Source organism: Sturnus vulgaris, chromosome 25 (genome assembly GCF_052056855.1).
Source record: "Sturnus vulgaris isolate bStuVul1 chromosome 25, bStuVul1.hap1, whole genome shotgun sequence".
NCBI classification, from domain to species: domain Eukaryota; kingdom Metazoa; phylum Chordata; class Aves; order Passeriformes; family Sturnidae; genus Sturnus; species Sturnus vulgaris.
Genome location: NC_142267.1, coordinates 692,578 through 719,222, shown reverse-complemented (window position 1 = coordinate 719,222; position 26,645 = coordinate 692,578). Strand labels below are relative to the sequence as shown.

General features: G+C 50.4%; 2 protein-coding genes across 9 annotated transcripts in view; one reads left to right on the top strand and one right to left on the bottom strand.

The window, feature by feature from the left end:
• The first annotated feature begins 618 nt into the window (after positions 1–618).
• PIK3CD (phosphatidylinositol-4,5-bisphosphate 3-kinase catalytic subunit delta) lies at positions 619–25,589 on the top strand. 5 transcript variants are annotated; one of them, XM_088178660.1, is made up of 24 exons: positions 619–689; positions 7,123–7,196; positions 7,558–7,721; positions 8,446–8,674; positions 9,083–9,312; positions 10,048–10,227; positions 10,860–11,009; positions 11,292–11,381; positions 11,974–12,195; positions 14,911–15,007; positions 15,210–15,340; positions 15,959–16,018; positions 16,203–16,370; positions 16,828–16,949; positions 17,120–17,263; positions 17,790–17,889; positions 18,680–18,858; positions 19,061–19,170; positions 19,434–19,512; positions 19,747–19,914; positions 20,181–20,304; positions 20,476–20,621; positions 20,831–20,963; positions 21,537–25,589. In XM_088178660.1, the coding sequence occupies exons 3-24, from the start codon at positions 7,581–7,583 to the stop codon at positions 21,672–21,674; spliced, it is 3,141 nt and encodes a 1,046-aa protein (XP_088034786.1). In that variant the 5' UTR covers positions 619–689; positions 7,123–7,196; positions 7,558–7,580; the 3' UTR covers positions 21,675–25,589. The 5 variants fall into 5 exon arrangements, with proteins under 5 accessions (XP_088034786.1, XP_014741257.1, XP_088034785.1 ...); XM_014885771.2 differs by lacking the exon at positions 619–689 and adding an exon at positions 1,287–3,736; XM_088178659.1 differs by lacking the exon at positions 619–689 and adding an exon at positions 3,783–3,971.
• The window catches only part of CLSTN1 (calsyntenin 1), a 28,639-nt gene continuing 25,750 nt past the window's right edge, over positions 23,757–26,645 (bottom strand). For all 4 annotated transcript variants that reach the window (XM_014885777.2, XM_014885776.2, XM_014885775.2 and 1 more), the window contains one exon: positions 23,757–26,102. In XM_014885777.2, coding sequence (XP_014741263.1) covers positions 25,908–26,102 — 195 coding nt within the window. In that variant the 3' untranslated portion in view covers positions 23,757–25,907. The remainder of the gene's footprint in view (positions 26,103–26,645) is intronic.

Here is a 26,645-nt window from a genome sequence, read left to right as displayed (position 1 = left end):
TCCCCATCCTTACTGCACTGCACTCTGCAGGTACCACCAGCGTCTCTCCCCTTCTCCTCGGGGCTCTCTCCGCTCGTCCTGCAGTCCATGTCTTTCCCCTTTAAATGTCCTTCGCCCTCTTTTTCTCCCAGACTCGGTGCCAGCCAATTTCTAGGGTTCCCACAGTTTTTCAGAGGAAGAAAGAACAGTTGTATGACTGGGGCTGTCAAAGGAGCTCTCTCCAGGAAAGGAGCGAATCCCAAACCATTATTCCCATTCCCTACGCGGGCACTTCCCCCCTCAGATGGGGATGCAGGACCTGTCCTGGTGCTGCGGTTCGGCCCCGCGGTTCGGAGCCGGCCCTGTGTGCCCGGGGCCGCCCGTGCCAGTGCGGCAGCGGCGTCACTCCGGGCACTGGGAGCGCTCGGAACCGGCACCGAGCGGGGCCGCGGGCCCGGCCGGAACCGCCACCGGCACCGAGCGGGGCTGGGGACGGGCGGGGGCACCGGGCCCGGCGGAACCCGCGGTACCGGCCGGACCGAGCGGGGCCGGTGCTGGGGCTGGGGGCGGGCACGGGCACGGGCACGGCGGGCGGGGCGCGGTCCCCTCGCCGCCCCGTTCGCAGGCGGGGCCGGGGCGGTGCCGGAGCGGGGTCGGGCCGGGAGCGCGGGAGCCCCGCAGCCCCCGGGACCCCCCGGCCGCCAGCGCAGGTGAGCACCGGACCGGGACCGGGCCGGGACCGGGGCTGGGGAGCGGGGCCGGGGGCTCCGGGGGCTGCGGGGAGCGCGGCCGGCGCTGCGGGGCCGCCTGCGGCAAATCCCGGCTCTGCTCGGGCTGCTCGTGGAAAAAGCGCTTCTGCTCCATGGAGAGGGGGGCTGTGCGGGGCCGTGCGGGGCTGGGCTGGGCTGTGCGGGGCTGAACACAGCCCCCGACCCGCGGGGATGCGCGGCTGGAGCTGCTCGGGGGCCGCCCTTGGCGCGGTGTCCCCCGAGCTGGTGGCAGCGCTGGGCTCGGTGTCTGCATGGATCCATGGAGGGATGGAGGGATGGATGGATGTAAGGATAGATCCATGGATGGATGGATGGATGGATGGATGGCAGGCTTTGGGCTGGCTGTTTTGGCAGTACCCACCCCGCGGGGTGCTGGTGAGGTGAGCTCTGGTGCTGCCTGGCCTTTAGGGCGGGTTTGGCACATGGAGCGTTGTTGTCGCCACAGTTGTCACTCCGGGCTCGGGGAGTGGCAGCACCTGAGCGCCCAGACCTTCCCTGGTGTGGGACTTGTGCTGCCTGGCTGTGTTCCTGCTGTGGGTCAGCTTTGGATCGTGATTTTTGGCAGGGCACGAGGGGGTCCTTCAGGGGCTCCCAGAGGAGTCTCCAGCACGTTGTGCTTTGTCTGCCTGAGATGGGAACCCAGAGTTGAATGTCGTGATAGCTGTCATTAGAAATGCATGGCTTGATTTTTGTTTTCATCAACAAGATGGACTCACGTTTCTGGTATTGTGGAGCCATTAGGAACAGTTGAAAAAGCTGAATTTCAGCAACTTCTTCAGCTGGAAGCTTTCGTTTATCACAACTTCCTCCAGCTCCCAGCTCTGCCTGTGTTAGCAGTAATAGCAAGGGTGCAAGGATCTCATATCACTGTGCCAGCAGTTAAGAGTTACAACATCCCTCACGAGTTACAGGCTGTACTTGTGCTTGTGAGAAAGCTGAAACACGGAGGAGTTTGTTGTTTGATGTTGTGCAGCAAACAATTGTCAGGTTTGGGAGCAGAGCTTTGCTCAGGGTTGGTTTTTCAAGCTTTTGCTTTAACCACTGATTATACGGTTTCCCACTAGGTAGCTCCTCAGGCAATGCTGTGAACTTGCCTAAAAGTTGATTGAAAGTTTCCACCAGAGGAAGGTTCTCAAGTCTCCCATCAGGTGCTTTTCTCACTCTCTGATGTCTCTCTGTGGTGCTCCTGTTTTACTCCCAGAATGAGGAATGGCTTTACATTTCTTCTTCTCTTAGGTTGCTTTGCCTGCACTCTAATTTCCCTCCCTCTGGATATTGCTTCTGGTTGGATCTGAGGTTCTGCTGAGCTTGAATGATGGGATATTGCTCTGGTGGAGCTGGGAGCCCCAAAACCTGCAGCCTGTTTTTATCACCACATGTACATTCTGCTTTCCTATCTCTTCTCTTGCTGACAGCCCCTTTCATCATCAGCCCTGCACACAAACAAGGTTATCCCCAGTTCAGATCATATTAGTGTAGTTCTGCTTCCATTACCTTTCCCTGTGAGCCTGTTCTGTGGGAGTGTGTGTGAGTAAGGTGGGCATTGAACAATTTAAAAGCTCAAAGGAGTCTTTATTTCATTAAGGGAAGGGCCCAAGCCAAGGGATTCTTTAATCCCAGTGGTTGTTTAAAGCTTGATCCTGTAGTTTCCACATAACCAGAACAGTTCCATGGAAGGTGGGAAAATCTTTGGTTCTCCAGTGACATCTTGATGCACAGAAGATGCTGATTTTTGTTAATTTAGTGCTGGTTTTCATCAGCACCTCTGGGAGGGAAGAGGATGCTCTGTAGTGTCTTAGAGGCCTGAAGTTGGGTGTGGGCATTTTCATGCCTTGCCCAGGACAGTTCATGGTACATCTACACCCATCTAATGGTTTGTGTAAGCAAAAATCAGATTGATCAGGCATTTCTCAGACATATCTGAGAAAAGGCATTGTCAAAGCAACATAACTGTGTGTCTGGTATGTAGAGCTGGATGAACAATGGACTGCTGTTGAAAGAATGAGTGAATCAGTGCAGGCAACTGTGTGGCAGGATAGGACAGATCAATGTACAAAATGGAAGCTGATAATATGAAAAAAACTTCATTTGATTTTTATGTTTGGTAGAGGTAGAAGTCATATGATGGTAAACCAGGTAAAGGAAATTCAAATATTCTAAACTAGGGTTTGAGGAAGATAAAAAGCCAGGCTCTTGATTTTAGGGGTTGTTCAGTGCTTGAATGGTTTTCCAGGCTTTTCCAAGGGGTCCCCAGTGTTCCTGAGCTGAGTTTGGCCCTTGTGCACGTGTGGAAGGAGGAGCCAGAGGCAGAGCTGTGCTGCAGCTGGGTCTGTGCTGAAGGTGCAGCCCTGTCCCAGGGCTGAAGGAGAGCAGGGATGTGCTCATGGCACACTGAGACACGGATCCTGTTTTACAGAGCCCCTGGAGCTGTAATGGGGGCACATCAAACCCATCTGTTGGACAAGAGCAAAGTCTGAGCTGTTACTGCCAGCTGCACAAGGGAAGCAGCTCCAGCCTGGTTTTGCTGGGTGATGAAGTGACTGGCCCTGGTGTGAGTCTCCTCAAACCCTGCCAGGAGAGTCCCCCTCTCTCCCAAAGTGCCCCGTGCAGGCACAGTTTGACAACACTCACCTGCTGCAGGATTTTTCCCAGTCTGCCTTGAAGGGCAATTTGTGGGTTATTTCACTGTCAGCCAAGGCTCAAATGACTTGTTTCACCCTGTGACCCCAACCAAAAAATCCAGAGCAAGCTGAATTTCAGAAGGCTCTGAAGTGCTGTGGAAGCTCAGAGCAGGCTCAGGTGTGCTGGCTGTGGGTAAAGCCATGCCAAACACGTGTGTTCAGAATTCCCGTGGTCTCCTCCCCCAGCCAAAGCCGTGCCTGCAGTGACAGTGACAGTGACAGTGACAGTGACTTCCTGCAGCCTGCCATGCAGCACAGCACATCACCTGTGAGCTCTGCACTGCTCGTTTCCTGTAAACTCGAGAGGTATTTTGGTAGTGCTGGGGTTTTGTAATTTTGCAATTTGTTTCTTTGTGGGTGTTGGAGCTTCCGTGTCTGTCTGGTGCTGCAGCCCCACAGAGGTTTGGGGAACGCTGCTCCATGGGTGATCTTGCTGCTTGGTGTTTTTTGGGGTTTTTATTTTTGCCTTTTCCTCTCCAAAGCAGTCGAGTGTTGTAAACACCAGAGCTGTGGTTGATAAACTTCACAAGAGGAAACTTGTGTGAGTAGGTTTTATGTTGGCTGCTGGCTTGTTAAATTCTGACTGGGTGGTTTCAGATGTGTCTCTTGCACCCTGACGCTCTGCATGAATTTGCTTTTCCTCAGGTTCCTCAACTGTTCCTATCCTGATCCTGTGCCTGTGTTCTCTACATGGCATCCGGTGAAATTGAGGTTTTATTTCTGTCCTGGTGCATGGACTCATCCCATGTGCACATCACTGCTGCCTTGGCCAGCTCCCCTCTGTGCTAAAGACACAATTTATTACCTGCACACTAATTACTGCAAGGGGAGCCCTGGGGAGGGGAGAGCAGCCTGGAGCTTTCCTGCAGAGTGAAGAATAATGGTCTGAGGCAAAGGGCACAGGGGAAATTGTGGACTTGCCTTCATCTGTAAAATGGAATTTTGTCTCATGGTTATTTTCCTCCACCACACTGATGAAGAGGTCTGGCAGTGTTTGGTGGGTTCATGGCATGTATGACTCCAAGGAAGTGATTAATACCAATGGGTGCAGCTTTTCTATTATTCCACACCTCAGAATTAATGGGGGATTATGGAGCAACTGTGGAGTCTTTGCTGCTTGTGCTGGTCTGAACCAGGGGCAGGAGTCAGTGTGGAATGGCTCCATGTGCATTTCATTCCTAATTTCCTCAGAAAGTCTGTCTTGCACAGATTTTTACTTCTGCCTCACAAAAACATTTCACAGAGCAGCAGCACGTGAGGCAAGGAGAGCACACTCGAGTTCTCTGGGAAGGATTTTGTGTCTGGAGCCCTGGGAATCCATCCTTGGGCACGTTGGTGGTGCCTGGGGTGTGTGCTGTGTGACAGGGACATTTCCCTGCCCCTGCAGGCTCAGGTGAGGCAGGGCTGGCTGGGCAGGGTTTGTTTGTCTGCAGCCCCAGACTGGGCTCTGCTTTGTGCCTGGCTGTGCCTCCCTGTCCCATCCCTGTGCAGGAGGGAAGTTCCCTTCCTCCTTTTGGGAATGGGGAGCAGCCTGTGCCTGCCCTGCAGCCCAAACTCTGCTGGGAGGAAGGGCTGAGATGGGTTAGGGTTAGGAGGATGTTTTGGGGCACGTGTCAGCAGGAAGGTGACAACTGGGGTGGCACAGTGTGGGTGGCTGCAGCCCAGTGTGGGTGAGCCTGGGTCCCTGCTCGGGGTGGTTCTGTGAGGTTACATCCCTCTAAAACGCTGAATTCTGTCTCATCCTGGCTCTGAGGTTTACACAAGTTGTACAGGAAAATAATTTGTTGAGTGTAGATTGATTAACTTGAACCTCAGGCTACCAGATCTACAGGTCTGAACCCTACCACAAAATTGGGATTTCTAACAATAATCTGTCTGCCCACCAGAATGAGAGTCTGAGATGATGCTTAGGCTTTAAAAATGGACAATTATATTGGAGAATTCTTTATATTGGAGAATTCTTTATATTGGAGAATTCTTCTTCTCTTTTGAAGACTGCTGCAGTGAAAGAGAGTATATCTCAAACTACTCCAGTAGTGTAAGCCCTGCCAAAAAGGAATGATGCTGCACTTGACTGTTCACAAATGGCAAAATGACCCAGAGAAAAGGGAATTGTAATTACTTGTACACGTGAGGTCAAGATAGTGCCAACAAAGAGCCTGGAGAACTGTTCAGTTTGCCAAGGCAAAGGGGCAGAGGGAAGTCAGGTGTGCAGGAGCCTCGTGTAAAAACTCTCACACTGCATCAGACCCGAGCTCCAACAGGTAGGACATTCTGAATTTAGCCATGGGAAGGGGAGAGCCTTGGTAAATGATGTATTAAAGTCCAGAGTTATTCTTCCTTTGGTATATTCATGCCAGGTTCTGTTGAAAAAAATCCTGCATCCTCCAAATCAGGGAGTTTGGAAAAAGGAGGTGTTGGGCTTGAACAACATTGTAGTGCCCATGGCTCAGACAGGCACTTCATGTTCCCTGGGCTGTGGTGCCAGGCAGAAATCCTCGTCTGAAGGAGGCAGCTCAGGCATTGCTGTGTCTGTCTCTGCTGGTCAGTGGAGTCGAGGTTTGCTGACTTAGGCTGAGGTGGCAGATACACCAGGAACCTGCTGGTTTTATTGTTGATGGGCAGAAAGCAAGGCCAGCTTGTTTGGCTTTATTCAAACTCGTAAAGCCTGCCTCCTGCCCCTGTGCTCCCTCCCTGCAGGGCTTTGTGGTCTCTCTATCTGGCCTGGGTGATGCAGGCTCTGCTGAGGAAGCAGGACAGATAAAACATGGCTCATGTTTCTGGGAATCCTGACCTCAGTGCTGCCGGGGAAGTGGTGTGTTCCCAGGGGCTGGCAGATAAGGTGCTGGGCTCCTTGTGCTGAGGCCCGGGGCTGGAGGAGCTGCCAGCAGGGCTCTGTGGTTTGGGAATCAGCAGCGCTGTGCTCAGCTCCTTCCAAACTCTCTGCACCCACAGCTGCAAAGCTGAGTTGGAAGTTGTGAATGGGGAAATTCTGTGCTGGTTTCACAGGCTGAGGAGAAGGGACACAGGCTTGCTCAGGGCTGAGTTTGGAGCTGGGGCTGGGCAGAACCGTCCAGGCTGCAGCCCTGGGCTCTTCCTCTGCTGACCTGACACAAAAACTGGTGAGAGGGAATTGAGGTGAGCTGGTTTCTCTGCTGGGGTGGTTGGGCAGGATCAGTTGGAGCCACTTCTCTGTCTCCTGCTGGGAGCCAGCAGTGCCAGAGTGTCCCAGCTCGTGGGGACACCACACTCTGCCACTTGTCTGTGCAGGAAGCTGGAGATTTTATTGCTGTGGTGTTTTGCTTGTGGGCAAATGGATGGAGACTTTGTTGCATGTCTTTGAGAAAGGAAATGTCTGACAGGCTGCTGCTGAATGCTTTTTGTTTCATCCTGTGTTTGAAAACAGCAGCCTGATAGTGTACAGTACCTGGTAGTGTTCAGATTTTTGTTCTCTTCTTTGCATTCCTTGGATGCAAATTTATGCAAAATTTACTTTCCTTTATGAAAATAAATAGTAGCATCCTGCCAAGGGACAGGCTGCAGATGGAATTATCAAACTTGTTCTGATTGCCTCACCCTTCAACTTCATTTTTCTATACTGTATATATATGTGCAGCAGAGTATTATTTGTTTGTGTGTATAAAAATTAATTCATACTTGGAACCAGCAACAATTCTTTCTCCCTCTTGCAGACTGGAACTGAGCTCTGGAAAAACAAAGTGGAGCTTGGAGCATGTGGCCTGAGGATTGCCTTACACAGCCAGGGGTAGGAACTTACTGCTTCTCTTGGCTGCTTGGTGTCGATGAGCTGTTGGGACAAGTGTCTGTGTTCTCCAGAGAAGATAATTCTCTTATTTCTTTGTCAAATGCAGATGTAGATGTTAATCCTGGCCTAGAAGGGATTAAGGGAGGCTTGCATTGAAATAGAAGCAAATGCTGTAGTTACATGTGGCTCAAAGGCACTGAAGTGGGATTTTTACTGAGGTCCACGTTTCCCTGAGCTTTAAGGCTGTGCTGACCTTCCTTTCTTTGGGTTCTTTTGCACACTGATTTCCTACAGAGCCCAGCACAGAACTGAGCAAATAATAAGTAGTCAACAGCAAGAAATTATTCTCCTTTTCTTGCAGGTGGTAGCCAAGCAGTGAGCAGGATGCCCCCAGGCATTTACTGCCCTACGGAATTCTGGTCCAAGGGGGAGAACCAAAACATCCAGGTGGATTTTCTGCTGCCCACAGGCATATACTTGAACCTCTCAGTGCCCTGCAATGCCAGCCTGGGCACCATCAAGCAGGTAAGAGCCTTGTTGGGTGACAGGTCTGTGTTACAGCCAGGGTAACCCTGCTCCAGTAGCAGGCACTTAGGGTGGGAGTGAAAAAGGGATGTGGAGCCGTGAGAGTGCTGTCCACAGGGAGGGGAGGAGCTTTGGGAGCTGCAGTGTTGACAAGACTTGAGAAGCTCTTGGCTCCTGTCACAGATTTCATGTCACTTAACCCAGTTTTGTTTCCAGTGTGAGTAATTGCTCTGTGTGACAGCACAGGGTGAGAGAGGGTGACAGTGTGCAGGGTGACAGTGGCAGGGTGGCAGTGAGGGTGATGGTCTGAGAGTGACAGAGTGCAGGGTGACATTGTGAGGGTGACAGTGTGACAGTGACAGGCTGACAATGTGATGGTGACAGTGAGAGTGACGATCTGAGGGTGACAATTCATGGGTGACACAGTGAGGGTGACAGTGTGATGGTGACAATTTTGAGGGTGACAGCGATGGAGACAAGTGAGGGTGATCCTGTGCAGGTGCCAGTGCACGGGTGACCCTGCACAGGTGACAGTGAGGGTGACCCTGTGAGGGTGACAGTGTACAGGTGACAGTGAGGGTGACCCTGTGAGGGTGACAGTGTACAGGTGACAGTGAAGGTGACCCTGTGAGGGTGACAGTGTACAGGTGACGGCGCACAGGTGACCCTGTGAGGGTGACAGTGTACAGGTGACGGCGCACAGGTGACCCTGTGTCCCCCGCAGGTGCTCTGGAAGCACGCCCAGTATGAGCCGCTGTTCCACATGCTCAGTGACCCCGAGGCCTACGTGTTCACCTGCATCAACCAGACGGCCGAGCAGCAGGAGCTGGAGGACGAGCAGCGCCGCCTGTGTGACATCCAGCCCTTCCTGCCCGTGCTGCGCCTCGTGGCCCGCGAGGGAGACCGGGCCAAGAAAGTCATCAACTCCCAGATCAGCCTGCTCATCGGGAAAGGTCAGCACAGCCACGACCACGGCAGGAGGGGTCCCTGGGGCTGCTCCTATCCCTGACAGCCTGGCTGCCCGTGGGACACAGCTGGGGCCCTGCTCCTGCACTGGCACATCAGCAGCTGTCACCTGCAGGGGATGCAGGGGATGCAGCAGTGTCTGTGCACAGCCAGGATGGGGTGCAGGGGATGCAGAGGGGCAGCACTGTCTGTGCACAGCCTGGGATGGAAGTTCCTGCTGGAAGTTGGGTCAGTGTCCCTGTACATCATCAGTCAGTGATTGCTGGTGGCTTGGTTTTTTTTGCCACGTGTTAAACACGTGCTCATGGACACTTTCACAGACATGTGAGGAGAAGGCTCATTTCCCCACTGGCTGCAGGTGCTTATTTTGCCTTCCTCTCTTGCTTCCCCCGCAGGTTTGCACGAGTTTGACTCGGTGCAGGACCCGGAGGTGAGCGATTTCCGCTCCAAGATGTGCCAGTTCTGCGAGGACAAGGCGGCCAAGCGGCAGCAGCTCGGCTGGGCAGCGTGGATGGAGTACAACTTCCCCCTGCAGCTGGAGCCCATGGCCAAGGGCCTGGGCACTGGCTCTCTGCAAATCCCCACCAAGAACATTTTTGTCAACATCAAGTTCCAGTCTGGTGGGGTAAAGCACAAACTTTTCTGTCACGGTGTTTGATGGTTTGTGCTTTTCCTTTGGGAACCTCTGTGTGTGTGGAGACAGAATAACGTGTGCCTGGGCAGGGTTTCCATGTGTTCAGTGCTCATCTTCGTTCTCCAGGTTCCTTTGCCTGTGGAGATGGTTGGGAGGGAGCTGTTCCCCCTCCTGAGCATGCCCTGGCTGTACTGGTCAGCTGGAAGCTGAGGTTGCTGCATGTACATGGGCTGGAAACCTTCATGGGTTTGGGTGGGAAAGGAGCACAGAATCCAATACTTGACTTTCCCTTGGAAGCTCAGGAGCCTGCTCAGCTCATGCTCAGCAAATCTGCGTGCAGGGCTGGTCTGTGCTGCCCTGGGCCCTGCCCTTGGCTCTTGTTCTGCATGTTGTGCCTGGGTGTGAGGCAAGGTCACTCTCTCAGGAGAGGGGCCTTCAGAGCAGTGTGGGGACCCTTGCAGCCTCTGCCCTGCTGGTGGAAAGGCTGTGGGAAGGTTTTTAATGACTTGCAGCCATGTGAACTGCTTAAAATTGAAGTTCCTGATTTCCAGCCTTGTGCTTGCACTGGTGAAACTTGCTGCTGCCAGTTTGGCAAACGCCCCACGTGTGTGGTTGTACCTTCCCATCCTGCTCCTCATGCCAGCAGCAGCAGCAATGTTGTTCCTGTCTGTGCCCCCTCAGCCCCCTGCTGCTGTCTGACAGTTTGCTGTGCTCTTGGGATTGCAGGAGAGCTTCACGTTCCAGATCTCCCCCTGGGAGTTCCCCATCACCTTGATGAGCTATGCCATCAAGAAACAGGCCACTGTGTTCCGCCACGGGACCCGGCAGAAGCCGGAGGACTACACCCTGCAGGTGAACGGCAAATGTGAATATCTCTATGGCAACTACCCCCTGTACCAGTTCCAGGTGAGCCTCCTCTCCTGCTCTGCCAGTGGCTCTGTTCCCTTCTCTTGCTGGGGACGTGGGGTGGGACATGGTGCCAGGGAGACACTGCTGGTTCCAGGGGTGCAACACATCAGTGACAGCACCTGGGTGCTACTTAGGGCAAAGGGCACTTCCAGCAACCTAACAAATCCTTATTTTTGGGGACAAGTGGTCTAAGCCTGTCCCCGGGTGCTGAGTGCTGTGTAAATACCTTTAGAGAGTGGTTCTGGAAATATCTGCCTGCTTGTATGGTGGGTTCTCCTATTGAGAATTGGGCAAATTATTTTGAATCATGTGCTCCTCTGGCAGGGCAAACTGCTGCTGGGAGTGCTGAATCCTCCTCAGTGTTTTCCCTTAGTGCAGCCGTTTGAGTCCATTGATGAAATGCCAGCTGTAAAAGGCACTTCATATTCTCACTTCTGGCAGCATGAGGCCAGGGAGCTGCAGGTTTATAAAGCAAGAGGAGATAATTGAGAACTGGAATTGGATTGTTGCTGTGTCCTTCCCTGAGTCGCTGCAGGGTTGCAGCCTGGGCTGGTGGCCCTGGCTGTTTGGTGGCCATGGCTGGTGGCCCTGGCTGTTTGGTGGCCATGGCTGACCCTGTCCCCTCTCAGCACATCCGCAGCTGCCTGCAGCGGGGCCTGACCCCCCACCTGACCATGGTGCACTCCTCTGCCATCCTGGCCATGAGGGACGAGCAGAACAACTGCATCACCAGCCCCCCAAAGGCGGCCTGCAAGCCCCCCCCGCTCCCCAAGAAAAAGGTAAAGGGGGCAGTGGCCCCTGGGCCACCCTGGGCTCGCGTGGGGACAGGGCTGGGAGCAGCTCTGGGATCTCCCTGCCCTTCTCAGCACAGCTGGAACCTAAGCTGGGGTCTGGGGTGGGGGTTTCCAGCCTTCAGCTCCCTCCACTGCTTCCCTGGCTGTCCCAGCCTTCTTGCTCTTTCCTAAGGGACCCAAAAGTGTGGAATGGGAGATGAGTTCTGCTGCTGGCTGGAGAGGCCTTTGTTGCACCCGTTTCTGATCAGAGTCCTCTCCTCTTTCCAGCCAAACTATGGCTCTCTCTGGTCCTTAGAGCAGCCTTTCTACATCGAGCTGGTGCAAGGCAGCAAGGTCAATGCAGACGAGAGGATGAAGGTGGGTCCTGCCTCAGCCTGGGTTTGTGCTGTGCTTTCCCAGCCACATCCCTCTCGTTTGTGTGGGGGGACAGTGGTGCTGGCAGTGGGATCTCACCTGCTCCTCTGGGCAGTCCTGAGCTGCAGCACAGCAGGAATGGGGAGGGGAGAGGCTTTGGGAAAGGTGAGGGCACTGTGCAGTGCTGGGCAGGGAACTGCAGCAGCAGCGAGGGAAACCCAGCCCTGAGAGCAGAGGGATGGGAGAGGTGGCGACTGCAAAGGGAAGGCAGGAGGCAGAGGGGCCTGGGGTGTGGGGGGTGTTTGCCATGGAGGGGGAGCAGGAGAATGAGGAGGAGGAGCAGCTGCCCTTTGGGAAAGGAAGGAATCTGAGCAAGAACATTAATCAACATGCAAATCTGCATGGAGTGAGGAGATGACAGTGCCCTCAGTGAAGCTGAGTAAAGAGCTCAGAGCTGGATGTGCCAGTGACCTGGGGGGAGACAGGAGCAGGGGAGCGAGTCCAGGGCAGAGGCTGCCCTGCCCCATTGCTGTCCTGGTGCTGTCCTCAGCCAGCCGTGGGTTCAGGGGTCATTTCTGTTCTTGGTGTGCCTCAGCTGGTGGTGCAGGCAGGGCTGTTCCACGGCCATGAGATGCTGTGCAAGACCGTGTCCAGCTCGGAGGTGAGCGTGTGCTCCGAGCCCGTGTGGAGGCAGCGCCTGGAGTTCGACATCAGCGTGTGTGACCTGCCCCGCATGGCCCGGCTCTGCCTCGCCCTCTACGCCGTCATCGAGAAGGCCAAGAAGGCTCGATCCACCAAGAAGAAGTCCAAGAAAGCTGTAAGTGAAGAGCTCGGGGCACAGGAGCTCGGAGCCGTGTGCCCTTTGTCACGTTAGGAAAGCAGTTACAGAATAATGGGCAGCAGCTTCTCCTGCAGGGGCAGGAAGCTGAGAAGTGGCTGCCTGTAAGAAAGGCTGGTTATGTGTAATTTCTTCTCTAGAAAGACCATTAAGAAACACCCAGCATCTTACTGCACCTAAAGAGGAATCACTTGTGGTGGTGTCCGTTTGTTGCTGTTCCACAACTTCCTTGTTTTGCAGTTGAGGTTAAACCATCACCTCTGTTGCATTTTCTTTCTAACAAGGTCTTCCTTGCAAATCCCCAGTGGAGCAAATTACCAGCCAGGGAGGGGGAATAAACTGAGGATTGTAAACACTGGTTATGGCAAAGCATCAGGCAAGGTAAAATTAAAGTGCAGATTCCTCAAGGTTACTGTTCACATCAAACTGACCATTATAAAGTGTTAAATCACTTTGGAAGCTCTTGCTGTGAGCATCTTAATCAGAGGTAGTGATACTTCTGGCCCATTAATGATTTAGTAACTAAAAGCAGATCCAGCTGCAGCCTGTAATTGAACTGCTGATTTCCCAGAGTTGTAATGGAAGCCTCAAGCTCTTTGCATGTGAGAGTTCTCTTTATGAGCCTCTGCAAATGATTGTTTCTGTGACCACAAAGACACTGTTCTCGTGCCTTAAGGAGAGGGTTACTCATGCCATCTGTGCTGGAGTGCAGAGGAATGAGGCACTGATGAGTGTGAAACACAAGATTTCAGTTCTGCTCACTCCTCCTCACCGTTGGGAGGTTCACTGAGCTTTGTAGACATCGGTGGGGTTCTCAGGGTTGCTGTGCAGTCATGTCTGGGAGCAGCAGCCAGCTCATGAATCCTGCTTGTGGGGACCAGTTTCTGGGTTGGAGGCTCCAGACTGGAAACATTTTGAGGCCAGGACCAGGATTAACAGTTTCATTGTTGGGTTTCTTTTTTATTTAAGAATAGCAGAACCCCAGCTCCTGCTGGAGGCTTTTGTTGGACAGAAGATCTGATTCATCCACAGGCTGGATGTTTGTGGTCACACTGGAATAATTTTCGGTTTTGAAGCAGTCAGAAGGAAATCTTGCTGCTCTGATTGACAAAACACAACCAGTCTGTTTAGCTGAGTTGTTTAGAGGATCTTATTCATGTGTATTCTGCTGCTGGGGGAAGGAGGGTGCATTCTGATGAGCTTTTAGTATAAAATCACAACACTCACTACAACTGAGCACTGCAGAAAGGAATTTTTCCCTATGGTGAGCTACAGCTCTGAGTGAAGTGCCCAGAAATCATTTCAAATGATTGGTAAGGGCAGGTTACAGAGTGCACCCTGATTTTTTTGTTAGTTTGTTTTGATTATTATTTTTTTTTCCTTCCTCAGAGGTTAATTCCATACGTGTTGTTTATATGCAGACTGTCCAGAGCAGATAGGTGGGACTAAATAATTTACTACCCCAGAGCCAGGCCTGTTTGCAGGCTGACTGGATGAGTCAGAGGGTTAATGTCACCCAAGGGCTGGCTTTCAGTGTTTCTCTAAGTCATGCAGGGGGTGGCTCTCTGTAGAATGCTGGATCCTTGTTTTGCTGGACCTTATCCACCAGAAATCTTGCCTTGTGTTTTGGCAGGCTCTGAGCTGTGGTTAGATGTCATTTATTCTGTTAGGGAAGATTATTGCTGGCAGTGGTGTTTTATTTGGCTTTTCCCTGTGATCTGGAAGCTGATGTCTCAAATGTGATTTTACTGAAGATATTTGGAGTAATGAAATCAGCTCCAGGGTTTGTGGGAGGCCACTTGGAAGTGACTCCTTTTGTCACATTAGAGGGAAATGGGGGCTCTGTTACTGCACCAGGTGTTTGGGTGTTCTGGGGGTGAGGCTGCACTGTCCAGCCTGCCCCGGTGGAACCAGGAGTGTCACTGTGCTTCCTTCACACCTGGCCCTGTTTGTGGGGCCTCCATGCAGGATTTCTGCCATGTAACCCCTGCTCCAGCCTGTGTGCTGAGCTCTGATCTGAGCTCTGAGTGTGTGAGTGAAGTGTTCCATGTGGGGAACCTGACTGCAGGAACGCTGAGCTCACTCGTGGGATGTGTCTGCTCTGGGGCTGGGAGCTGGGTGAGGGCAGGGATGGGTTCTTTGTCTTGGCCATGTCCCAGTCACTTCACTGCTGGAGTCTCCCCTCCCCAAAACGAGCCTGGGTTGGATTTGTGGGGTTTATATGGGGGTGTGGTGAGGGATTGGCAGCATAACATTTAATTTCTATAGATAGTGTTTATTATTGCACAAAGAAGCCAAGCCTTTTTTTCCTATTATGAGCTATTTCTAGCAGCCTTTGTCTCATTTTCCAAAATCGTGCCTACTCTGTGTTCCCTGTTTCAAAATGAAAATTCTTCTCCCTCCCCTTCAAATTGTGAAATACATGAAATATGTAGTAGTTCCCTCAAATATTGAGTGTAGAGTAGCAAGGCCTTATTGGAAAATTAGAGATTCTTCAGCCATGCCAAATACCAGGTGGTGAAGCTTCAGACACATTTTTGGGGAGGATTTGGTGCCATTCAGCACCACACAGAAGACCCCAGGTTTTGGCACGTGCCTGATGCCACCTTGTGCTCTGGATTTGGAGACAGCAGTGAGCAGACAGGGTGTCCCTTTGCAGGGGGGTCCCTCACTCTCAGCTCTCCTGCCCTGCAGGACTGTCCCATCGCCTGGGTCAATGTGATGCTCTTCGACTACAAGGACCAGCTGAAGACAGGGGAGTGCTGCCTGCACATGTGGTCCTCCTTCCCAGGTACGGCAGGACAGGGAGCTGCTGTCCCCACAGGAGGTGGAGTGGCCTCTGCTCTGGAGCTGCTCACCTGGGGATGTCACCTGCCCTCCCTGGGGAGGGTGAAGTGCCCGTGGGCAGTGCCCAGGGACAGTCTCTGCTCTGCTTTCTGCACCAAAGCTTCACAAGGTTTGGGCTCATGGCTTTTATGTGCTTTGTTTTTCAGATGAGAAAGGGGAACTTCTGAACCCCATGGGCACAGTGCAGTGCAACCCCAACACAGAGAGTGCAGCAGCTTTGGTCATCTGCTTCCCCAGCGTGGCAGCACATCCTGTGTACTACCCCTCCTTCGAGCAGGTGGGGCACAGGGACACTCCTGGCAGGGACAGGAATTCCCTCACTGTCCCTTGCACTGGGGAACCCCTGGGGCAGCCATCCACGGGGACTGGGTGCCAGCAAACTTGATGAATAGATGTTGTTAACTGAAAATCACACTTTTCCCTCTTAACTAATGGACCTTTGAGTGAATACTTTTCCAAGCTGTGAATTACTGAGGTAAAGCTTCTCTCATAGATGAGCATTTGTTTAAAAAATGGTTTTAACTGGGCTGCCTTCAAACTGCATTTGGCTCTGTAGGAAGGAAGAGGAATAAAAGGGAAGTGAGTGAAAACAGGCAGTCCCTCCCTTTCAGCAGGGGTAACATGCCATGTGTGAGGTGCAGATTTTCCATCTGCAATGGCCAGACAAGTGGAAGGAGAAATGTGGCTGTTGAGGGGAGGAAGGGGATCTGCTCTGCCACAGCCAGCTCTGTGCTCCCCTTGGGGCTGGGGCTGCTCAGGGGCTGTGCCAGGGAGAAGGGGGAGCCTGGGCAGAGGTGGCAGTTCCTGATCTCCAGTGCAGCATCAATGCTGAAGTGATGGTGACAATCACAGGGGAACTGAGGAGCTTTTCTCACCCTCTTTATTTGTTTTCCAGCTGCTGGAGCTGGGAAGGAATGGAGAACAACCCCGAGCTGCACCAGAAGATTCTGAGGAGGTGAGAGTTCTGCCATCAGTTTTCAGCTGCCTGCAGGCCTGGTTTCATGGACTGCCTGTTCCACCTTACCCCTCCCAGCGTTTTTCAGTAACGGGGTCGTGCCCCAGTGCTGCAGGGTGTGTGAGCTGAGCTGAGCTGTGCTCTGGCTGATGTTTGTGCTCTTTGCTGTGCCTGCCCTGGGCAGAAGCTGCAGCTGAAGGAGATCCTGGAGAGGAGGAGCCACACGGAGCTGTACGAGCACGAGAAGGACCTGGTGTGGAAGATGAGGTTTGACATCCGGGATCAGTACCCACAGGCTCTGGCCAAGCTGCTCATCATCACCAAATGGAACAAGCACGAGGACGTGGCCCAGGTGAGGATGCTGGGGCTGGCAGCCAGGGCTCCCTTTCTGATAATCCTTCAGTGTCTGCATTCCTGTGCTCTGTTTGGGAGCCCAGCTGAGCAGGGATGCTTCAGTTTCCTCAGGGAAGTTCCCAGCTGGTTCCAGCTGAGCTCTGGCTCTGTTTGGTTCTCTGGGCTGTCCCAGATTCATTACTGCCAGCAAGGTCTTGTTTATCCCTTCAAGAAACTGGAGGCCAAAAAAAATCTGTTTAATTCTTGGGAAGAAAGAGATCTGGATTGAATATTCTTAAATGATAGTAAGAGAAGGGTCAGTTTTTGACCTGGTATCTGCAAACTTGCTGTGAGGCATCTCTAAATAGTGACCCCCCTTAAGGAGCTGCTCTTTCATCAATAGAATTTCAGATTTATATCCATTGTCATAAAAACCTTGTTCCTTTTTTTTACTATTTTCTTTTTGGTCATTACAGATGATTTCCCTGCTTCAGACCTGGCCAGAGTTGCCTGTCCTGAATGCCTTGGAGCTGCTGGATTTCAGCTTTCCTGACCGTTATGTTGGCTCCTTTGCTATCAACTCCCTGAAGAAGCTGACGTGAGTGTTGTCCCCAGGGGAGAGGCAGAGCCTTTGTATTTCTGTTTCTATTTCTGCTCAGGGCTGCTGAGGGGCTGTGAACAGGAGTGACAGCTTTGTCTTCACAGCTTTGACAAGAACACTCGTGGCAGTGAAGACAAGGTTGTTTCATGTTTCCTTTGTGCCCACAGGGATGATGATGTGTTCCAGTACCTGCTGCAGCTTGTCCAGGTGCTCAAGTATGAATCCTACCTAGACTGTGAATTAACCAAGTTCCTGCTGGAAAGGGCCTTGTCCAACCGCAAGATCGGCCACTTCCTCTTCTGGCATCTGAGGTGAAGAGCAAATGGCTCAGGCTTTTCTCAGTGAAACCTGCATTTACTGACCCCTCCACTGCTCTGTGCAGTGGGAGCTGCTACTTTTTACCTCCTATTCCAGGAGGACACAATAGCATTTTTTTGTTAATTTAATTTTGTCGTTCGTTGTTGTAGTGGTGGTGTTTGGGTTAGGTTCTGTTTCCAGAATTTATATTTGTTACTATACACACACATGCCTGTGAGCTGGAATTTGCTCTGGGCTTCCATGGCCACCTGCCAGCTCTGAGCCATAAGCTCTGAACTGTTTTTGCTCCCCAAGTGATGTTCTCAAAGGAGGGGCTGGTGATTGAGTCACAAAGATCTTTCATCACCTCAAGCAATGCTTTTCCTCCATCACCTGGAGTGGGGGCATTTCTTTTCTCCTTCCCCACCACACAGAATCGAAACAGCAGCCAAATATTGTGTTGTTGTCCCCCGTTGCTGGTGTGAATGGGACAATGAGTGACAGTGCCGTGACCCAGCTCTGCTCTAACCTCCCTGCCAGGTCAGAAATGCACGTCCCTGCTGTGTCCCTGAGGTTTGGCCTGATCCTGGAGGCGTACTGCCGGGGCAGCACCCACCACATGAAGGTGCTGATGAAGCAGGTACAGATTGCCCTGGCCCACAAGGCTGCCTTGCCTTCCCTCTGGCCTGGGGCTGGTTCTCTTGGCTTTCCCAAGTTCATGTTAGCAGTAATGCAGGAAGAGCCTGCTGAGGGCTGCTGTGGCTTTGCTGATGCCTTACTCACCCCAGAGGCTGCAGTCTGTGCCTGGAATGCTCTGAGGTGTTCAGAGAGATGTTCAGAGATGTTCTGTGAGAGCAGCTGGGTGAGGTGCAGCTCTTGGCTGGTTCAAAGCAGTGCTCTCTGTCCCTTGCAGTTGCTGGGTGCAGGAACTGCTGGCATTTTCCCACTCTGAAACTTCTCTTACCTGTCCAGGGTCACTGTACAAATTCAGAAGTGAGGGACTCATCTCCAGACAAAATTCTATCCAAGATGTGCCCATAGGTCAGTGCTGCTGCTTTTCAAGCCTGAGCAGCACAACCAGAACTCCCCAAAAGTACTGAAGGGCAGGCTGGGCTCTGCTCTCATCCTCACTTTTCCAGGCAGTGCACCTCCTTTCTTCCTCTGGTGCATGGTAATGTGCTTTATTCCTGCTGCAGTCATTACCTTGCAATGCATTTGTGCCCAGCAGAGTATCCACAATTAATTATGGATCTTCCTCAAGCAGATGCTACTAAATTTGTTCTGCTGCAACGTTTGAAATTGCTACAAATTGAAGAGAAAGTAAGAGATGGAACCAAGGTTTACATTTCGTAGGAGATTTTAATGTTTTTTAAACTTTCTCCACGAATTTCCTATTTGTTAACCCTGTTTCATCCCTCCCTTTTTTTCAGGGAGAAGCACTGAACAAGATGAAAGCTCTGAATGACTTTGTGAAAGTGAGTTCTCAGAAGGCCACCAAGCCTCAAACCAAGGAGATGATGCACATGTGCATGAAGCAGGAAACCTACAGGGAAGCCCTTTCCCACCTCCAGTCCCCCCTGAACCCCAACATTATCCTCGCTGAAGTTTGGTAAGGGAGAGATCTGCACCTCTGAATTTGTGTGAATTTTGGGCTTTGGTTCACACTGGAGCCAGGCTTTGGGTTATCCCAAGGTTCTTTCCTCATGGAAGTCCAAAGTCCATCAGTGAGTGGAGTTGCTCTAGGACTGGCAGCTTGGATGGATATTTTAACAGATGGAACCTGATGCTAATATTTTTATTATTTCCTCTAGTGTGGATCAGTGCACCTTCATGGACTCCAAAATGAAACCTTTGTGGATTGTGTTTAATAATGAAGAGACAGGTGGAGGTGGAGTGGGCATCATTTTTAAAAATGGAGATGGTAAGTCTTTATTATGCCTGTGAAAATATATCTTTTAGTCTCAAGTATTTACTGGGGTGAGTGGGCCTCAATCTGGACCATAATATATTGTGTAAATGAGGACCTTTAACATTTTTGGGTGAGCTTTTTGGTAGCAATCTGAAAATAGGTATTAACTCCCCTCTGTATTTCACCTGCTTCCCTCTTCCATTAAGACTTTAGTGCAGTGGTAGTTGGATGCCTTTGAAGAGTAAAATTGTATTTTCCTCTGTGCTGCTGCCCAGATCTGCGCCAGGACATGCTGACTCTGCAGATGATCCAGCTGATGGACATCCTGTGGAAGCAGGAGGGGCTGGACCTGAGGTGAGCAGTGTGCACACAGTGCTCCTGCACTGGGAAATCAGGGCTGCTGAGGCTTTTTTTTTTTTTTTTTTTTTTTTTTGCCCCCAGCAGCTCTGGCTGGAGTTCTGGGCAGGTTCTGTGGGGCTGGGGAACAAAACTGCAGAGCAGGAAGGGAGGGGACAGGGCAAGCTTAGAAGTGACCAGCAGCCTCGTGTGGGCAGGATTTCAGTGGAAGGGTTTCTCTCATCTCTGCAGGATGACCCCTTATGGCTGCCTCTCCACAGGAGACAGGACGGGGCTGATCGAGGTGGTCATGCACTCGGACACCATCGCCAACATCCAGCTCAACAAGAGCAACATGGTGGCCACGGCTGCCTTCAACAAGGACGCCCTGCTCAACTGGCTCAAGTCCAAGAACCCGGGGTGAGGGGCTCTCCTTTCCCTCCCTGCTGCCCTGCCTGGCACACCTCACTGCCACTGGGACACAACCTTACTGACACCCTGCAGTCACACTTACTGCAGCTCCTTTCTGGGCACCAGGGCTGGGAGTTGTGCCTCTGCAGGACTAGAGCACTAGAGCAATCCAGAGGAGCTTCCCTCCCTTGTCCTGCAGCTGAAAACAGCTCTCCTCATGGGGCAGTACTGGAGTCTGAAGTAAAATTCTCTTTCACTCTTTGCACCCTCTCTAGAGATGCCCTGGACCAAGCCATCGAGGAGTTCACCCTGTCCTGTGCTGGGTACTGTGTGGCCACCTACGTGCTGGGCATTGGGGACAGGCACAGTGACAACATCATGGTCAGGGAGACAGGCCAGGTAACCCCGGGGGCTCTGGCACCTGAATTTGTCTCCTCCCAAAGGAGAAGTCATGCCTCTCTCTCCCAAAACCCTGTGGGAGGGAGCTGCTGAATACAGTAACTGAAAAGAACTCAATGCTGATCAGCTAAAACAGGTAATAGTCTGAAAATATTTTTTTTTTATTTGCAGCTGTTCCATATTGATTTTGGTCACTTCTTGGGGAACTTCAAGACTAAATTTGGTATTAACAGAGAACGAGTCCCTTTCATCCTGACCTATGACTTTGTGCACGTCATCCAGCAAGGAAAAACCAACAACAACGAGAAGTTTGAAAGGTAAATGCTGGGAGTTCAACCTGACTTCAGCTTTTGAAGCTCTAAATTTTTAGTACTTATTTCCACCAATATGCAGCCTATAGCTGCCTGTACACATGGAAGTAAATAAATTATTGACAGGAGAGAGAAGGTTCAGACATGCAGCTTTGCTTTACAGAATGGCAGAGGTTGCAGTGTCCCTTGCTTTGCTGATCTCTGCTCCTGCACAGGTTCAGGGGTTACTGTGAACGAGCCTACATGATCCTGCGGCGCCACGGGCTCCTCTTCCTGCACCTCTTTGCACTGATGAAAGCTGCTGGGCTGCCAGAGCTCAGCTGCTCCAAAGACATCCAGTACCTCAAGGTAAGAGGCAGAGCCCAGCTCAGGGCTTAAAACTGGACACTGGATTTTGTGGCTGGGTGAGGAGGAGGAGTTCAGTGTGCAAGGCCAGATTCTTAGAACCAAATGAGCTCCAGGAACTGGGAGTGGATGTCCAGTGCCCATGTGCAGAACATCAGAAATCTCTTCAGGTTCTTCACCACAAAGGCAGCAGGTGCCAGGAAGGAGGAACAGCCCTGGGCTCTCATTTCCTAGTTTGCCTCCTGAATAACCACCCATCCCTGGCAGCTGCAGAACACTTTGTACAAGAGCAATACAGAATCTGCTCTTTCCCTGCACCAACAGGAGCAGAGGGTGCAAGTGTTTATCAGAGAAAAACCTCCTGGCAACTACAGGAACAATTAAAAACAATTGATGGCACCTCCATTCCTCCTTTCAGTGGAGTAATTTCTTATGAATATTTATATATATATATATATAGATAGATAATATATAGATCTATATATATAAAGTATTATATATAATATTTCTTATGAATCTTACTGGCTGAGCAGGACCCTGTTCAGTTGTGCACTGATTTGTGCCTCTTGCCTGCAGGACTCCCTGGCCCTTGGGAAAACGGATGAGGAGGCACTGAAGCACTTCAGACTGAAGTTTAATGAAGCCCTGCGGGAGAGCTGGAAAACCAAAGTGAACTGGCTGGCACACAACGTGTCCAAAGACAACAGGCAGTAGAGCAGGAGCCTGGCCCTGCTCAGGAGAATGGAACAGCCCCAGCCCAGCACTGACACGTTCCCAAAGACTGAAGAATGGTGCAGTGTGGAAGATCCCCCACCTGCTTCCCAGAGAGCAGACATTGCTGCATGACTGCAGAACTGCTGGCCTGTGCTCAGCCACAGCTCTGTGGCTGCTGCACATCTCTGGGGGACAAGGGAGAGATGTGAGGCAATAAAACTACTGCATACAGGAAAGGTAGGTAGAGGTGCTGTACCCTTGAGAACTCCTTGAGCTTCAAATACAGGTTTCAGTGGAGGAGTTGAGGCAGTTCTAACATCCCTCCAGTGTGCTAATGTCTGTATTTCTATTTTCTTGAAAATTCAGCTGAGCAGAGACCCCCCTATGCCTGTAGCCCATCTTCTAGGTCAGCACTAGGACAGCTTAGAGGCATTAACTCCAGCATGTGGTCACTCCTCCTGCCCTGTGTCAGTGTCCACTGAGGTGGGTCAGCTCAAAGCACACCAAAGCTGACTTGCACAAATGGTTTTACTCTGCCTTGAGATGGGATAGAAACATCCACAGTCATAATGTTTTCTGTCTGCTCCAGAGGCCAAAGTGTTCTGAAACTGAGCTGGAACTCAGCTACTGCTGTCTAGAACTGATGGCACAAGAGCAGCTTTGGGGTGGCCACTGGACCAGGTACTTTGCTTTCCAAAGTTAGGCTTTAGCTGAGCCTCAAGAAATCCCTGCATTTATTTTGGTTTCAAACCTGAAAACGCTAAGATTGCATTTTCAAATTAAAGTACTTACTGCTTCTTTTCATAAAAGATGTTAAGCTGTGAGGTCTGTTCTGGTTTGGATCTGTTCATACAAACCCTGTTGCTTCTCAAATACCTGTGGTAGAAGCAGCAGTTCTGGCATAGAAGACACCTCATTTTAATTTAATTGAACCTGGGAGAGCCCCTTTTCCTACACCTTTACATGATACTGTGACTGAAGCACTCAGGCTCTAACAGCTGCTCTGGTACTAGAGGGAAATACTGCAGGATTTCGAGCTCTGTGCAGGCTGCTCACTGAGAAACAGTCCTGTGCCTCTGCTCCATTTTAGAGAGTAAAGATTGCTATTTCCTTGCTTATTAAACTAATTTACAGAGCATAAAGTATGCCAAAAAAAATCTTGGGCCCTGTGCAAGGTGAGATGCACTGAAACCACAGCCCCAGTCAGGTTCTTGTGGAACGGAAGACACTACAATTCCAGAGCTGCAAAAGCAATTCTTGCAGTGCCAGAGCCTGGTGTTGATTCAGGGTGCTGCAGCACTGGGACCCTGCTCTCCTCAGTCCCTCCCAGGGCTCACAGCAGAAGGGTCAGGCCCTCCCAGGTTTCAGAGCAGTGGCTCCTGTCCTGGCCCTCACTCTGACAAGTGCAATAACACAAAGGTGTGTCAGGATCAACTGCAAGAACGGAGCATTTTACAGAGTTTAGTCTGGAAATCTTGACTTACCTACAAGCAGTAAAAATTCAGTGAGTCACCATGTGGACCTTCTTCCTTGTGCACCCTGGGAGAGGACCTTGGGTAAATCTCTGACAGCTCTGTTGGGTCAGCAAAGAGCCTTTGACTCCAAATTCACAAAGCAGCAGCTCACCTGATGGTTTTCAGCAAGCTGAACTGTACTAAAGATTGAAACTTATATAATTTTCAAAAATGTTCCATTTCATTACAAGTGGCTTCTCATTTTTATAAATATGCTCAGAATGATAGACCTATTTCTATTTATTTAGAGATGTTTCTGTCATTATTTTTTTTTATCTCTGTACAAACTGATTGTGCTTATTCTGTTGCCTTTGAAAAAGAAGTATTTTTTTAAGCCAAACCGTGGTTCTGCAAGAAGAGAATGTTTACATGTGTAGCTTTTCAGTTGCTTTAGGTACATGTTTTGTAAATAAGAAAATAAAAGATATTGACAAATTGTACACAAATGCTGCTGTGCTTGAGAGCAATGACCAAAAAACTGCCCTACTCCCCCAGCAGAGGAAAATTAACAGTTTATATAACTGGATTATACTTTGTTTCACTCAGTAAAATAAAAATGCAAACAACCTTTAGAACCAGAAATTTATTGTAGCTTATAGACTTTCCAAACTGACCTGTTACCAATATACACATCTGAAAAGTTATACCCACAGTGGCTACAAACTGCATCAGGACATTACAACCCCTCAGTATTACCATTAAGTCATGATCAGTTTTGGTCTAAAATACAGCAGCTACAGCAACAGTATATGGAAGGATAAGTCTTCTACACATTAACACAGGACAACTGTCAGACATAAGTTAAAAGTTTCCCAGTTTACTTAAAACTAGCAGTTAATTACCACATAAGTAGTCAAAACCATTTTCCCATTTTAGAAATCTAAAATTTTACATTAAAAAAAAAAAACCAAAACAACCCCAAAAAACCAGTAAGCTCTGGTGTGGGTTCCTGCCCTGCTGCCAGGTCCATCTCTATTGTAAAGGCACTCCTCAGTCAGGCTCCTGGGAGGTGAGAGTGGGGCTGCTCTGACCTGCAGCTGTACAAGCACAGGGCTGAGCCTCAGCCCTGATCTTTTATCCCTCTCTGTGCCCCTCCCTGCCCTGCCCTGCCCTGCCCTGCCTGTGACTCTGGGCTCTGCCCCCACACCCACGAGCAGACTCTTACCGTGCTCAGGAGGGAGTGCAGTCCCAGGCTCCTGTTACAGGCAGCACAAGTCACTCTTTAATCCACCTCCACAGAGACCAAGCAGAAATTCATTATTCACGACTCTGCATCAGACCAAATAAAGTTAAACAACCCTGCCTGACAGAAAAAACAGCCCCCCCCCCCCCCATGTGTACCTTCCAACTACTGTCCTCTGCAATCCCAAATTGGAACTGGGATCAGAACAACCCAAATCACATGAATTAACATGATTCCCAAGGGTTTCTGGTTGGATAATTTATGCTACAGTTTCTCACCAGCAGGAAAACACAATTACTAAGTGTAAACAAAGGCTTAAAACACCGACAATCTGAATTACTGTACAAGGGGCTGCAGGGGAGGAGCAGGAGTGTTCAGTGGTATCAGCTACACCCCAAACCCTCCCACTTCCAAATTAGAAAAAAATGAACAACAAAAAAACCCCAAATCCCTGTCCATGTAGACTGGTAGCCCAGGTGCTCAGGTGTCAGAGCTCCCAGCTTGAACCAATCCCCTACACCCAAACCTGGCTGCAGAGTGCCCAGCCCACTCTGGACTCCAGGCACCCTCCCTGGAACCACCACACAGATCTGCCCACCAGACATGTAGTGTTATTTCCCCAATAACTTAAAAGCCTTTATGGCAAGCCTTAATTGGAGAAAAAAATAAAATAAAAAACAAACTGTAGTGCACAGGGGAGCTGAACCTCTGCAGAGGCTCCTAAAGCCTTTACAACTTCTCACAAGCTTGTCTGTTCCCTCTGCAAAAAAAAGGAGATGAAAGAAAAGAAAGGAGTTCAAGGAGAGTGGGGCATGAGCACACATGGCAGTCAAGGCCAAGACAGAGTTACTGAACATCTACACTAAGAACTGTGCCCGTGCTCCTGCTGCAGTAGGATGAGACTTGGAATAGTTCATGCTGCATGATTTTTTTACTTTAGCATGTTTTAAACCCCAATCCCTGTTTTCACTACCACAAATGACATAATTACATAATTCCAATATATTTACAAAATATTAAAAAGTCTTGTTAATCTTCTAAATATTAACCTCATTCTGCCACTTTACACATGCACTAATTCGGGGAAAAAAAAATTAAAAGAAATCAACAGGCTGAAATGAGCAGCTTTACCCTTTGTCAACAAGCAATCTTTGCATCTTTTAGAAAGAGAAAAAGGAACAAAGCCAAGTTTGTTTCACTGAGCAAAAAAAAAAACAACAGTTCAGAAATTCATGTGCAATGGCTACAGAGCTGTAGAGTCACTTAGCTGAGATGACATGAAGAAAAAAGTGCAAGGTGGTTCCTCACAGAGCGTAAAAAAATCCAGTCACTGAGGCATGGCTGAAGGAAGAGGTGCTAACTACAACCCTAAACATCAGGAACTAGCTGACAGAACACAAACACAGCTTGTGTGGGGGTCAATCTACTGGCCAGAATGAATTTTTTGTTTTAAACACCATGAATCCTTGGTACCAATGGAGTGTTACAGTGGAGTCTTCTAGAGCGGGAACAGAAAGACAAAGGGAGCAGCTGGAATCAATAACTGAGGGTAGAGTCATCCCATTCCAGCTGCTGCTGTCTGTTAACATTCTGTTGGTCCTCCTCCTGCTCTCCCTCTTCCTCCTCACTGCTTTCAGACTCTGCACTAGTGATGTCATCTTCTTCTCCATCTTCACTTTCTTCTTCCTCCTCCTCCTCCTCCTCTTCACTGCTGTGTTGATCCTCGTAAGTCTGTTCAGACAAAAATGAGCTGTCATTACCATACTGGCCAAAATTCTTTTTGTTCTTTATTCAAGGCACTATATTGAGGAAGAGCTATTGCAGATTCCTTGCTGGATCTGTGCCACTGCTGTCAATCCTGGCACTCTACACAACGTGGCTCTGAAGGGTGATGCAGTATTGCAAATTCCTCTGGAAAAGGATCTTACAATAGCACACAGAGCATGAAGGTCACACGTCCTTCTTGCTCCCAATTTTCTAAAAATTCAATTGCCAGCCACAGGAGAAAGGAAACATCATAAACACAGATGTTTTGACAATAAATTCCTGCAAGTTTAGACAAAAGCAGGCTGTGTTTAAGGCACTGTGCACATGATGAACACTAGTGCTGGACACTGCCTGTAAAATCCCATGAAACTCCAACCCCTGCAAGATTCCCAACAACTGCTCTTGGCATTTGGCACATTGGTTCTGAACTCCCAGCTCCAGCCTCTCTCTGCCTGTGCTCAGGCTGGTTCCAATCCCCCCCAGTGCAGCAGGAGAAGGGCAGCAGCT

Excerpts from the sequence above, each read along its gene's own strand:
- PIK3CD (XM_088178660.1), top strand. The coding sequence starts at position 7,581 with ATGCCCCCAGGCATTTACTGCCCTACGGAATTCTGGTCCAAGGGGGAG. Across the intron at positions 18,859-19,060 it reads ATTATCCTCGCTGAAGTTTG|TGTGGATCAGTGCACCTTCA; the intron begins GTAAGGGAGAGA and ends TATTTCCTCTAG. Across the intron at positions 20,305-20,475 it reads TGGTCAGGGAGACAGGCCAG|CTGTTCCATATTGATTTTGG; the intron begins GTAACCCCGGGG and ends TTTTATTTGCAG.